Raw genomic sequence first — 14,233 nt, 5'->3', positions numbered from 1 at the left:
ACAACTTGAGACAAGGTTTTGAAAGCAAGTGGCTCATCTGGGAGGTGATCCGAAGAAGTAGCCGCAGGCAAGTGTGACAGGTAGGTAGGAAAGGAAGGCAGCCTATGAAAGGTGTGCTCTCAAGGCACTTACTACTTTGGGACTGTGAGTAACTGACACAGGCTTAACTCCCCAGCCCCTAGGAATCTCTGAGACCATATGCTTCAGAGTTGGCCCACCCTAGGGTGGAGGGAGCTGGCGAAGCTCCACAGGACTCCCATCAGTCATTGGTTGAGGGCTGGCTGCCCTGATGGGCAGGTGGGCGGGGAGACTCCAGGGCCTGAGAGGCGCTTAGGTGAAGAAACACAGATGCTTCAGGTGGAAGCTGGCTAGTGTGCGCTGGAGGGGTGAGCTCAGGAGACGAGGTCACCACAAAAGACCCACTCAAAATGCCACAGGGGCAGCAGGCCAGTGTCAACAACCTGTGACTTCTTCCCAGTTCTGGGCTGAAATGAGAGAAGGCTCAGAGCCCAGAAGCTGGGATCTAGAGGTGAGGTCACAACACCAAAGCCTCTCACTAGCTGGGCATTCTGAGCCAAGACCACATATATCTCTTATAACGTCGTTTTCCTCTGCTGACGGAGGAGGGAACACCTTCCCCCTGGGGCTGCTGTGATATTAAGGACCATGTTGCAAGTGATATGCCTAACACGGTGCCTGATGTACAGGGAGGGCTCACAAGCTGATATGCTCGTGATTATTATCAGTAAATTGTTCTAGGAAGTGTTTGGGGCGGTAGGAAGAGGAAGCGGGGGGGGGGGGGGCGGGCATGGGAGCTGAGCATTGGGGGGCTGTAAACCTCTTAGGGTTATATTAGTTACTTTAAAAATACCACCTTGTTATTTTGGATCAAGGGCTTTTAAACGATGTATGCTAAGCTGTCCTACAGGAACTCTTCCATGGAAACTAATTAAATAATCTAGAATGTGCTGTAATGAATGGTTTGCAAGTAAAGACATATGTAAGGATGAATGAGAGAGGGTTATGAGTTAATGAGCTCCACAGATACTGGCCCCAATCAGTTCTGGGAAGGAGCTATTCCCAGAAGGTAGAGCTCATCTCTTGATGGTGCCAGGATTCATTTAGGCCAGTGGCGTCCAAGCAAGGGCATCTGCATGGGAGAAAGTTCACATTCTAATCACTGTGTGGTTTATTCACGGGCAGCTGTGCTACCGCACGGGCTTGTGGAATTAAGGAGTGTGTGTGTGTGAGTGCGTATGTGTGTATGTGAGTGTGTGTGAGTGTACAAATGTGCGTGTGTATGAGTATGTGCGTGTGTGAGCACACACGATGTCTCAGCTGCTGCTCTGGGCCAGGCAGAGGCTTTGGTCATCATTGAAGCTTTTCACAAGAAGCCGAGGAGGTGGCACGGAGCCTAGACCTGGTGATGCAATGTCAATTTAGAGCATCCTGCACCTATGCAGGGTAGGAATCAGTTCTTGTTTTCCCTGCAGTTGAGGATACCTTTGTTAGACTGAAGAAGGAAAACTGAAATCAGAAGTCTAACAAACGGTTCAAACTCAGTGCTTTTCCTCTGATGAGGGTCAGATAGGGCCAGTCTAGGAATGGCTGTGGGCAGGGTCCCTAGGTCCTAAGTCTGAAGAGTGCTTTGGCGGAACACGTGCACTAATGGCTCTCCCGGCATCCACCTCGTCTCGGGATGACACATCTCTCCAGACCTCGTTCCCACATCACAGCTAACATTTTTCTAGTCCCAGAAGATGATGAGGAAAAGTAAAATGTCTTCAGCTAGGCAGAACCGGTCATTTGTCTTTTGGCTCATTCTGTGTTTCTGCATAAATCCTGCATCAGCCTGTTTCTGCTCCCACTTGCCAGTGAGCAGTTTTTAATTATCAGGGAAATGGTATTTAGTGCAATGAATCACCAGACAGTGAACAAGGAATTCGAGTCAGCTGTGGAGTCGGGCACGGCCAAACGTTTAGAGACAGGGCTCAGAAAATATTCTCAGATGGTGACTGTTGAGGAAATATTATTAATGGCAGTTATAATAATATCAGATGTAATATAGCTCTATAATGTAAGACATTTTAGAATGCTCTGTCCAATGCTTCATATTATTGTTAGTGTTAATATTTATAATATCTTATAGTTTCTGATTATTTTCATCATTTTTAACATAGGTTACATACCTTTGGCACAAAAGTGGTATGTACAGACCTAAACTGGTTGATGGTGCCGAGAGAGAGAAAAGAAAAACTTCAATTTTATGATCTTCTAGTTTACTAATCTCTATTAAAGATCTGATTTGAAGATATGTTTATTCTTTGATCTCAAAACCCATTTATGCTATGAGTGGGGTCACAGCCTGGACTATTAAAGCTTTAAAGGACCATAGTCCCAGGAGATCTGCAAAATCTCAAACATAAACCAAGGCTTTAAAGATATTAACTTTGGGGAGAAATGACTTCGCCATTATCCAGAGCCTTCCTGCATGGCAGGGAGCAGTCCTTGAAGCACAAGAAACTCCTGAGTATTGTTGGAGATCCTGTAGCAGGAGATTAGTGTGCTCTCAAAAGGGAAGAGGCTGGGATAAATTTGGGGGATGCTGGCAGATTGTGGGGTGTAGCTAAAAAGTCAGCTTGACGTGTTTACAACTACCAGGGTCTCAGGACAGGATAGCGTGGGCTGGTAAAGGGCCAGTTCTAAACAGTAAGTGACATTTAGGTATTAAAAGTGGAAGAAGAAGATGGAATACTGCCATTCAGCCCTCTTGCGCATTCAGAAAGGACAAAATCAGTACCACGGACAGCTTGCGGGTCCCATGAGGGAGGCTTCAGGGTGCCAGGAAGAGCCCAGTGCCCTCCTGCTAGTGGAGGATTCCTAGAATCCCACAGTAGAGTCCGGAAAGCTAGTGCATAAATTAGGTTGTTTTCAGTCGTTGATATCTTGTGTTCCAGCAGGTTTGATGGAGCCATAGGAAAGGGGAACATCTGCCTCCTCATTCCCCATTCTGGATCCAAGGCAGACTTTGTCATATTCATGACTCACCTAAATTTGGTCCAGATATCTAAGCACAAGAGGGAAGCTGTTTAGGGATCTGCACGTAAACTCCGGTTCCTGGGAGGGACCTCGTCCAGTCCTCTGCCTCAGAACGTTGATCGCCCCTCTTTTTCTCAATGCTGACCAGACATGCAACTAGCCCTGTGCCAGGGACTGTGGGATCTACAGGGAAAACAGAGCTCGTGGAGTTCTCAGGTCACTGAGATGTGAACAAACTGGGGAGCAGTGCCAGAGAGTCTAAAATCAGGATCCCACACCCGGAAACAAGCTGTAAGTGCTGCAGAAACCAGAGAAGGTGGAAGACTGTGGATGCTAGCCTTCAAGGTCAGAGTTCTAGAAGGACAGGTCATGTGGTCCTTCACTGAAGAGGGGGAAGCTTGAAGTGTCATGAGGCACAGCTCAGAGAGAGACCTGCCATTGCGTGAACAGGGACAGTGTGGTCAGCTTAAGTGTGGAAGGAAGGGGGTGTCTGAGGCGGAACAGTGTTAATGCACTAGTGGGAGGGCCTTGACTACCATCAAAGGCATCTGGATTGCTGCCATTGGACACACAGAGCTGACAACTGTACCAGCAGCAGGGAAGGGATGTACTGAGAGCAAGGCATCAGGGAGTTCACTTTGCTGACAGCCCGCAGCATTCCCTTGCATTGTTGCGGGGAAGGGGCTGGAGGCTGAGAAAACAGCTCTGAGGTTGCTGCTATAATTACGGTACAAGATAACAGTTTTTAAGCAGAGCATCGCAATGACAACAGCAGAAGAGGCAAAAGAAATTTCAAAGGAATAACTGACAGCACTTGGTGAGCAATTAAAGATGAGGAAGGAAGGAAGGACCAGAAGAATGCGAATCAATGCCAAGGCTTCCAGAATCAAGTGGTCCTATTAACCAGGTGATGGACTTTGGGAAGGAAACCCTATTGTTAGGGAAGTTTGCACACGTGGCTTTAGACTTTGAATGCATGGATGAAATATGCAAGGCCTAGAAGTCAGTCAGAAAACTCAGAATGGAAACAGAGCTGAAAGGCTGGATGTGGAGTGGTGGATGTGGTGGACACATGAGTTACCCAGAGCTTCACACAGTTGAAGCTGTTGATGTGAAAGGCTGAGAACGGGTAGTTTCTCAGAGCAAATCTACCAGGAAAGGTTGATGGACACTAGAAACACTTTGCTCCGCCTGCTTGGGGTCAAGACCAGGATGATGGGTGGTTGTCTTTTTCCCTGAAAGAGTGGAGGTCATGGGTGTCCAGCCAAGGCTAGAGGGAGAATCCAAGAAAGGGAGCCCCAGGGTGGGCAACAAGGCTGGTGGAAAAGCACCGAATCTGAGGAAGCTCTTCCTTCCACCTTCTGTTTGGGGGTTTCACCACATTTCAAGATTTGTTCTTAAAACCACAGTTATTGCCTAATATGTGTCTCCAAGAGAAGGAAAGTGGACCACAGGCTACTTGCTATTGAGGAAGGTATTTCAGGAAAAATAGTTTCAGAAAAAAAACATCTCCCTGCTTCTTGGGTATCAATGACCAGGACAGGCAGGTCCTTCCAGGCAAGGCCCACTGTCTCTGGGCCACTGAAGTCCTGCCAGGAACCTGAGGGCAACAGCCCAGGAGCTGGGGACTCAAAGGGTAACCCTGGTTTCTAGAGGCTCTGGCTTTGAGCCAGCAGCAGACAAATGGGTGAAGCTAGCTCGTTAAATTTATTTGACATTTAATAAACACTCACTGAACACTCAGCCACCTTTTGCACCTGGGGGCCTTTCCTCCTCTTCCCATAGGCCCTCATTTACTCATGTTCAGGTGCTAATGCTCCTGTTAGCTTCAGGAGAGGCAGCCAAAATATCCATGGTCTGTGTCCCTCCTCCAGCTACACCTGACCTTCACCCTGGTGTCCAAAGGTGATTTCCAGTGCGCTGGATGCTGTGTCCTGAACGGTTCAGATACGTCCCTCCCACCCAGAGTCAAGAAAGCTGGGTGCAGAATCTTGGGTCGAATCAAGTCCAGTGTCCTACCTAAAGCAGGAATCCTCTCTACAACATCCTCTACAGCAGCCTTTACTGATATCTGTCTCTGCAAGACCAGAGAGCTTACCTCCCTCCCCACAAAGCAGCCTGGCTCTGTGTGTACACTTCCAGTTTGGGGGGCTGTTCATATATTGAATCAAAGTCTGCCTACTTGGATCTCTCACCGATGGTTCCATTTAACACAACAGAGCACAACAGTATCACCTTTCTTTTGCTGTGATAGTGTCATGCTTTTGACCCCCAGGTTCCTGCCTGCACTTCTCCAGCACCAAATCGGTTGGTGTCTCTGAGGTGACAGGTCAGGACTTGGCACCCTCCATGGGTCAGCTGCTTTGTTGACAAAGTCCTTCTTGACACATGGGGCCCCCAGAACCAAGAACGTCCTTCTAGATGTGTTCTCACCAGCACAGAGGACAGCATTTCTGTGTATCACCTCCTCTGATCCCAACTTTAATTGTGACCACAGAGGCATAAAACTCTGGACAGGCTACTTGACTTCTCTGAGGCTCTGTTTCTTCACATGCCAAATCTACCTCATGGGACGGTTATGAGGCTGAAATCAGTTAATTTAAAGTTACTGTGCTCAACATAGTAAGTGCTCAAATTGGAGGCTTTTAGTAGTAGTATTCTGCATTAGTAACAGTGCTTAGCCTTTTTTATTAGCTTTTTCTCACTCCTATTAGGCATGTGATCAACTAAGTACTGAAACTTTTCCATACAAACAGATAGCAAGTCAGGTCTCCTCCTTTTTGTAGTGCTTTATTTTTGTTTTAACCAACACTAGCTTCTAGATTTATCCCTCTAACATTTTGTCTTGCAGATTTCAAATTAGCGTTCAAAGCTGTTGTATAGTTCTGAATTTTGATTCTGTCTTCTGTGGAGTTCCTTGAGCCACCCGACTGTTACCTACAGACTTGATAAGCATCCCTAGGCTTGCACCTGACTCATGAATTTAAAAAACAATCAAACGAACAAGAGATTGAATTGGACGAGAACTAGAATAAAACTGGTGACTTCCTTCCTGGATGACAGACTCACTAACCCACTATCTTTTCATATGATGACCAGCTCTGTACCCACTTTACAATGCTTTCCCATGGGAGATCATAAGATATTTTTGCCAAAATAAAAATCCACTATGAATACCATTCCTCTTGAATTTACTAAATGTGTAACCTTAGTAAATGAGATGAGGTCCCCTTAACTTTTCTTAACAATCCTGTGTTCGTTCCCAATGATTTAGTTTTAGAACCCATCTGCTTCCCAGTCTCTGGAGCATTTGGCAGGGATCAAGCTCACCCTCCTGTTCTGTGGTCCCTGTGTTCTGTCCTCTTGTCCTGTGTGAAAATTAGTGTGTTTGCCAGTCTTATGGTCTTTAGACACATATCTTATCTGTTTTTGCTTTTCTCAAAGCTTAACAAAAGTAGCTCGGTGATTATATCTGCAGTTGCCTGTAACAAGGAGATGATTCTGTTAGGGTTGCTTTCTGAAAGCCCTTGACCCCTTACAAAGACCTTACCTTCTTCTCTCCCCACCCCTGCACACTCCATCCATCTCAGAAATCAGTGCAGTGTCAATCACCATCGAGCGTATAGTTGTCCATCCAAGCCCCATAAGTACCTGGTAACACTTCCAAAATGTAGCATCAGCTGGAAGTTTTCTAAAGATAGATTACCCAGCCTACCCTAGCCCACCTGGATCATCCCATCCAGGCAACTTTTAGGCAGCCAGCACCTTCTGCGGACTGGCCCACGGAAACCACGAGAACACTCCGTCTGTCTGCCTCTTCCCCGACATGGGAAACCCACACTCCCACCCACCCTTGAACATGAACCACAGGTTCCCAGGCTCTTCAGTCCAGCATCCATGCACTTTCACTTCCCTACCTGCCTTCCCTCTAGTCTCTTTCACCCAAATCAAATCCCCCCTTACAAGTCTGTTCTCTGTGCTGCAGGCTCAGAGCGGGGATATAAGCCAGTGCCTTAGGGAGCACTTGGCATTCTCAAATTGACCAGATCTGCCAGGGCTTCACGGACTAGAGAAGGTATTATGTTTGCCAACATTTCTGTTATGTCTCCTTCAGCCTTTGCATCAGCTTGAAAGGTAGGTCTGGGAGGGCAGGGGCCGCTGACCTCTGTATGTGGCCCTATGCCCTCCCTGCCTGCGGGGAAGAGAGGCAGGGGCCATCTCGGGTACTGATGAGTGAGGCTGGGGAACTGCTGCAGGTTTTCTGTCCCTCTCAGGGCAGGAAGCACTTAGATGTCCGGGTTACCATCCACGTCCCACAGTGAGGTACATGCATGTGGATGGCCCAGGAATGGTTATGTGCACACATTCACATCAGGTGTGTCCACCTTTCTGCCTCCTGCAGTGGGACCCACAGAGAGGACCAACAAACCACCAACCAGGGCTTCTGAGATTAGTCCTCACCCCATTTTGACTTGCTTCTGACCTCCAGCCGCCTTGCGCCTCTGCAATATGGTAAGATCATGGGCTCTGCAGCCAGGTTTAGAGGGTGTGCAGTCCACCTTGGCCACCCATGAGTGGTGAGACCAGGCAAAGTCATGTCATTAATGTCTGCCACCTAGAGTGGTTGTCAGAGTCAGAGGGATGGACACGAGCCTCCAGCATAAAGTTCCCAATGCACCGAGTAGGCTTTCCATAACTAATTACTCCTACCCTCCCCCGTCTCGGGCCAGGCCTATTCTCCACCAGAGCCTTGAGTTTCCTCTTCTGCTATATGTGTGCTGAGTTTTCTCCCAGCTCCACAGCCCTTAGACTGTCATTCTCCAACAGTAATAGCTTTAGTCAGAATGATGGATGTCCGTGGGAGAAAATGCACTAATGCAGCTCAAAGCATGAGGCTATGAGTTTAGAGAACCAGAGTGCAAAGAGGAGCCAGGTGTCAGGGACTGGGTAAAAAGAGAACAGTTATGAATAGGAGGAAAGAGCATTTATAAAAAGGAGAATGGATTTTAAAAGAAGACAGACTTCTAAGGCCAAGGAGGGAGCGAACTCTGGTCCGTGAAGAACTCTGCGTTCCCGGGTCCCACCCTCACGGGTTGCAGCAAGGCCTCTGCTACTGCAGACTGGGTGGTGGGTTTTATGTGGACCCTGAGAACCAGGGAAGCCTCCTTCTGTTGGTCTTAGAGGGGACAGAGTTCCCCAGAAGCGGGCTGTGAGCACTTTGGGAGCAGACCTCTGTGCATGTGGGTGCCATGTGGCAGCCCAGCCAGGCCGGCCACTTCAGAGCAGAATGGTCAGGTCTGAGGTTGAAGTGCCCAAAAAGGCAGCAAGATGCACCCCAGCTTGATGCTTAGGGACTTTCTGTACCCCGACTAAGGGGTGGTGACAAGGCTTAACTTACATGCCTTTAAAAAGGGACATTCTCACCTTTGGGCGTCTCTAGTCTTCAAAATGGCACTCTTCCTTTTGAACCCAATTTTGTGTCCTCTGCTTTCAAGCCCACATGGCCATCTTTAAATGTTTCATCCAGAGTTCAAAGGATGCCAAATCTGAAATAGACTTTATAGTGGCTCTCAACATGGCCAGGAGTCAGCCCAGAGCAGGGAGGCGGGGCGATGTCAGAATCCCGAGAGGCAGAGGCAGGGAGGCAGGGCAGTGCAGAAAGCCCTCCAGGTAATTCTGAGGCACCCTGGAAGGGGGCACCTTCACTTAAGAATCACAGATAAATCAAAGTCTCTGTTCTTAGGAAGGTAAGGCCCTTCCTGGAAGGGAAATGTCCCGGTTACTATAAGAAAAATCATCTGTAGATTTTGCCGTGAGGTGCAGAGTCAGGATGTGAGGAAAGGAGAGAGAACACATTCTAGTTTCCCCTCTAAAACCAGTGATGTCTGGTTAGAATGGAGGCCCAACTGGCCTGCTGGGGGAAAGAAAGAGGAGTAAATGGGACTCTGAGTGTTGCAGGAGCTGTGCCTATCGCCTTAGAAGGGGGCTGCTCTCCCAAGCCCTCACTCCCCATTTGTGCTCCTGATCATGGGGTCTGCCTGGACCACCGTGGGAGCCTCAGCCGGTGCCCAGCCCACAGACCTCTCCCAGCCATGACTGTGGAACAGCAGCCCAGCTGCCAGGGGTTTGGTCCTCTACAGACCCTTGGCAGGTTCTTGTTCTTGGATTGAAAGCCCCCCGGGAAACAAAGCCATATCTACAGAGTGGCCTTTGTGCAGCTCCAGCCAGCATCGACCTTGGCCACGCCCGAACATGAGCCCCTCGGCAGTGAAGCTGCCATGGGAGCAACCTGGCATCACTCTCCTGCCTTGGGTGACCTCAGGTGAAAACTTTTGCCTTGGAGCCCATTTCCACTCCCAGAACCGCCCAGTGAAAGCCAGCTTAGGATGTGTGTAGACGGAGCCTGTTTTGCATGCTCACTGCCCAGCAGGACTCAGGTGAGATGCAGCTCACGGCGGAAGCCTGGGACAGAGAGTGCACAGCGCACAGTGCTGGGGCAGGTTTCTGAGGGAGTCCGTGGAATTCAAAAGGAGTTATTTAGAATCAGAGCTTGTCTGCTGTAAAGATCTAAGCGTTCTGCTTTCTGGACTGAGTGGGACCTGTGCAGATCCTGCAACGTTGTCATTACACAGATCAAAGAATAATCCTGACACAGGCCTTTATGTTGCACGCTGGCGAGGGGAAATTTTAGTTATAAAATATTACATTTAGGTTTTGAAAAAAAAGAGAGTAGATAATGAGTGAGAAAAACTTTTAAAGGCACTGCTTAAAAGAAAACACTTGGGAGATATCCCAACACTTTGGCCTCTTGGGCTCTGCTATCTTTTTAATTCCCTACATTCGTATTCTCTGACTTATCTGTGAATTTGGTTAACACATTCCCCAGCCGCTCCATTGGATAAGATAAGGCAGAAGATGTTAATAGAGAACCCTCTGTCTTTTCCCACTGGGTCTGATTTCAGGATTCACTGGCTTGCTAAACCCAATCTTCTTCCTGCATCCCATATCCTCTATGGGCTTATCAATGCAGAAGATAATCTACCCACCAGGCACCCAATGAGTGCCCATGAAGGGTGGACACAGATGGGGTGGGCAGCCTCAGTCCCTGGGGACCCAGCCGCTGGGCGCTGGGGGCCGGGAGGGGGCTTGCGATTGGGACCGGCCAGGCTGGCTATAAGGAGCCCTCCAAGCACTCGCCTGTTCGACTCAGTGGTTTTCCGGGGCTCAGGTGGTAGGTGTCTACTTTCTACTCACCTCGGCCTGTGCTGTAATGCTGGAGCTTATCACTGTACACAGCTTCTTTGCTGTAAGCCCGTTTCCTGTGGACACAAGGGAGAGGAGCGCTCTCAGCTGGGGTGCACCCCGACCACCCTGCTCCCGGGCCTCCTGTCCTGATGGGGGCTCACCCAGCCATCTCGTGGGATTGGGTACTGCAACTCTCACTTTAAGTGGAGCTCCTGTCGTGGCCAGCATTCTGGCTTGACCACCACCTTGGGCAGCTGGGTGGAGGTCTTTCAAGTCAACGTCTGTCAGAGGCCGGGCAGGGCTGTGCGTCTCCATCAGAGCTTGGAGCAGAGGCTCTGGATGACGCCTATTAGCACTCTGGCCGCACTGCAGAACTTCTCGGGAGGGGCCAGCTGAATCTGGGCTAACCACCCAAGGGAGCAGCAACAGTATTAAAAATTCACAAGGCCTTCAGGGCCTGCCCTCCTGAAGGACACAGAGCTCCTCGTTTCCTCCTTGGCTCCCCTACTGCCCCACTGTGCCCTGTGCCGAGGGCCCTATAGCTCTGTAGCCAGACGATGGACTGCTGCACACGGTGTGATGCTCCAGTGGGTCAAGTGCGATTTTGTAACTGTCACTCCAGGAAAACCGTGTGTGTAGGTGGGCTAAGCGTCTTGGCTAAAATGAGGTTTGAGGATGAATGCTCAGAGGCTGGCCCAGCTCTTAACAGAAGATTTTATCCCAGGCACAGAGAAAATAAATAATCTGGAGAATTCTAGGCTGCCTGTGGATGGAGATGGGATGATGACTGTGGTGAGTTTGGCCCTGTCCAGTCGGCATGGCATGGGAGGGGTCCACAAGCGGGGCTTCCTGGGTCTAAGGAGAGCAGGTGGGGGCAGGAGCGGGGGGCCTACCTGCTGCAGACGATGGAGATGGCCACCAAGGACACGACAAACACGACCCCAGCTGCCGCCGAGCCAGCGATTAGGGGCAGCTGCTCACGCAGCTCAGACTTGTAGTCGTCTAGGTGAGAAAGAGGCATTAGAAGCTTCCTGTATGCCCTTTGCATAGGGCTGGTACTCAGTGATGACAACAAAGACATTAGATGATAGATAGATAGATAGATAGATAGACGATAGGTTCTATGCTTCAGAGCTGTAAGCCTGACCCAAACCAAGAGTAATCGTTGTCACAAATAAACAAAAACAACGAAAACCAAATCACAGTGTCAACAATAAAGGCAAAACAGCAGTGACAGAGGACCTCAGAACTAAATTGATGACACTGGTCCCAGAGCAGAGGTGACTCCGATCTACATGCCCTCATTCGGAAGGTCTCTCAAAGGTCTGTCAGCCACCTTAAGGGTACGTCTAATGGGGGGAATGGAAACCACTGCTGAAGTACCTTCTAAAACACAAAGTCGCTGAGATGCAGCCCAGTCGACAGATTCGCTGAGCAGAGATTTAAGAGTATCTGCAGCCAGCCAGCACCGCACCCAGTACTGCAGAGGATGGAGGAAATGCCAAGAAAACAGCCCAGCACTCTCAAGCTCACACTCAAGAGAATGGGTCCAGGCTTCCGCTGGTGTTAGAACCAGGCTGTATCACACGGGGGAGCGGTTGCCCGCCAGTCACAGAGACAGACAGAGCTCGCCCAAACCCTGGCTTTACCACGGGGAAGCTTGGTGATCTCGGACAAAGCATTTAGCCTCTCTGACTCTCAGACGTCTTATCTGTTAAAATAATTTTTTTAATCAGATCATGTGACATATTTCACAGTGTGTGATCTATCACAGATGTCCTTAATACGAATTCTCTTTTCCTTAAGCCATATAGACCACTTGGCCCAGTGGGCTATTATTATTATTGTGGTTATTCTCTCACTTGGTGTCAAGGAGCCATTATCGAATGTTCGGGACTGAGGCAGACGGAGGTCAAGCTAAGTATGTGCTATTACAAGTAGGGTAGGCGGATATAGTGAATAAAAGTATGCACTGGCCGGTTAAATGTGAATTTCAGATAAACAACAAATAATGTTTTAGTCTAAGTAGGACCCAAATATTACATGGGAGATACTTAGACTAAAACATTATTTGTTGTTTATCTGAAATTCACAACATTTAACTGACCATCCTGTATTTTATCTGGCCCCCCTAACAATAATTCCTCTTGAAGTGAGGTTCTCAGGCCCTGCATCAGAATCACCCGAGCCCGACTGTTAGACCTATTTCCAGGCCCCTCAGACCTACTGAATCAGAACCTGTGAGTGAAAGGCAGGGTATCTGCGTGTTTACCAAGCACTCCAGGTGGTTCTTATGAACCCTGACGTTTGGGAACCATGCTTCAACTCTGCGGGTGGAGGATGAGATTTCAAAAGACAAGGATGGGGCTTCCCTGGTGGCTCAGTGGTTGAGAGTCCGCCTGCCGATGCAGGGGACACGGGTTCGTGCCCTGGTCTGGGAAGATCCCACATGCCGCGGAGCGGCTGGGCCCGTGAGCCATGGCCGCTGGGCCTGCGCGTCCGGAGCCTGTGCTCCACAATGGGAGAGGCCATAACAGTGAGAGGCCTGCGTACCCTAAAAAAAAAAAAAAAAAAAAAAGACAAGGATGTTGTTCTTGAAGTCTCCCACTCTCTAGAAATCAATTTAAAAGACTGAAGGTAGAGTTTCAGTTTCCCTCTGCTGCGAGCTTTTTGTAATATGTGTGTTTAAAGAAAAAATAATTTGGCATAAAATAAAATTCATGTTAATTAAAAAATTCCTAAGCCATGTGACCTTCACCCTTTCCCACTAATTTCTAGAGAGTCAGAGGCTTCGAGAACCAATATCCTTGGGTTTAGAAGTCTCCTTCGCCACTCACAGAGTTGAAGGATGGTTCTCAAACACTTGGGTGCATAAGAATCACCCAGAATACGTGGTAAACATGTAGATACCCTGTTGTATAAATGGGTTTAAAAAAAAAAAATGAGGTGAGCAAGTAAAAAGTTAGCAGGCTGTAGCTAAGAGCAGCCAGGACCACAGCGGCTCTGCCCCACGTGGACATCACCTGCCCAAAGCAGGGTCACTGACCCTGGGCGGGATCCCACAGGTCCTGCCCGCCCCAGTGACCCTATCACTGACAACCTTCAGACTCACCTTTGTGCTGCAGGGAGGCCTGAAGCCTCAGTGAACATAATTACTACCGATGTGTGAACCTCAGTCATTAAGATAAATACTCTCGAATTTGGCCACTTACCAGAACTCTCCTACATCCAACCTCTGTTGGGTTTACAAAACTTAACTGCCAAATGTAAAAGGAATAGCCTTCTTGGGAGAAATTTTTACTTCTTGATTTGTCTAGCAGAACTGCCAAGAGACCAGTACTCAGAGCATTTTGAGTTTGGGCTTTTAATCCTGTGTACCTCCTGATGCCAAAGTGCCCATAAATCTAGATGGTAAGTGAGGTGCAAAGAGGGGAACAGAATCCTTAAGGAACCGAAGACAGCCTGTGTTCTTTCATACCAGCAGTATTATTCATCTGGATAAAGTGGCTCACCTTTCTACCCTAGCTCACTATCCTCAAAATATGAACCAAAACTCACCTAAAATAAACTCAGAGCTGGCTGCAAACTCTCATCCTACAAAGGCCAGACAGCTCACATCAAAGCATCCAAGTACAGATCACTGGGAAGTGGGGGGGAAAGCCCCCAGCTCAAGGCAGAGTCCTCACACTAGGATGCCCACCAGCATTGGCTTCTCTTACAATTTTTCATAAGAAAATGGATAGTATAATTTTTATATAAAATCATTTGATTTTTAAATCTTTCTGATGACTCTTTAAATTGTTTCAAAATATAATATGGGTCAGTAGAAAACCTCAAGCCCTCTTAAGGGCCTCATCAGAGAGTGCTGGCCTAAAATAAAATGTTATGTAAGGGCAGAGTGTTTTCTATATAATTTAAGTAATGAAGGAAAAATTAAAGGCTTTCAATT

At 48.4% G+C, this 14,233-nt stretch overlaps 1 protein-coding gene across 1 annotated transcript in view; it reads right to left on the bottom strand.

Annotated features, from left to right (window-relative positions):
* The window catches only part of EPHB1 (EPH receptor B1), a 291,623-nt gene that overhangs the window by 70,090 nt on the left and 207,300 nt on the right, over positions 1-14,233 (bottom strand). The window contains exons 8-9 of the mRNA XM_060010164.1: positions 11,178-11,286; positions 10,294-10,358 (exon numbers count right to left, since the gene is read on the bottom strand). Of these exons, the coding sequence (XP_059866147.1) occupies positions 10,294-10,358; positions 11,178-11,286 (174 nt within the window). The remainder of the gene's footprint in view (positions 1-10,293; positions 10,359-11,177; positions 11,287-14,233) is intronic.

Source organism: Delphinus delphis, chromosome 4 (genome assembly GCF_949987515.2).
Source record: "Delphinus delphis chromosome 4, mDelDel1.2, whole genome shotgun sequence".
Classification (NCBI taxonomy): domain Eukaryota; kingdom Metazoa; phylum Chordata; class Mammalia; order Artiodactyla; family Delphinidae; genus Delphinus; species Delphinus delphis.
This window is presented reverse-complemented; position numbering and strand designations above follow the sequence as displayed.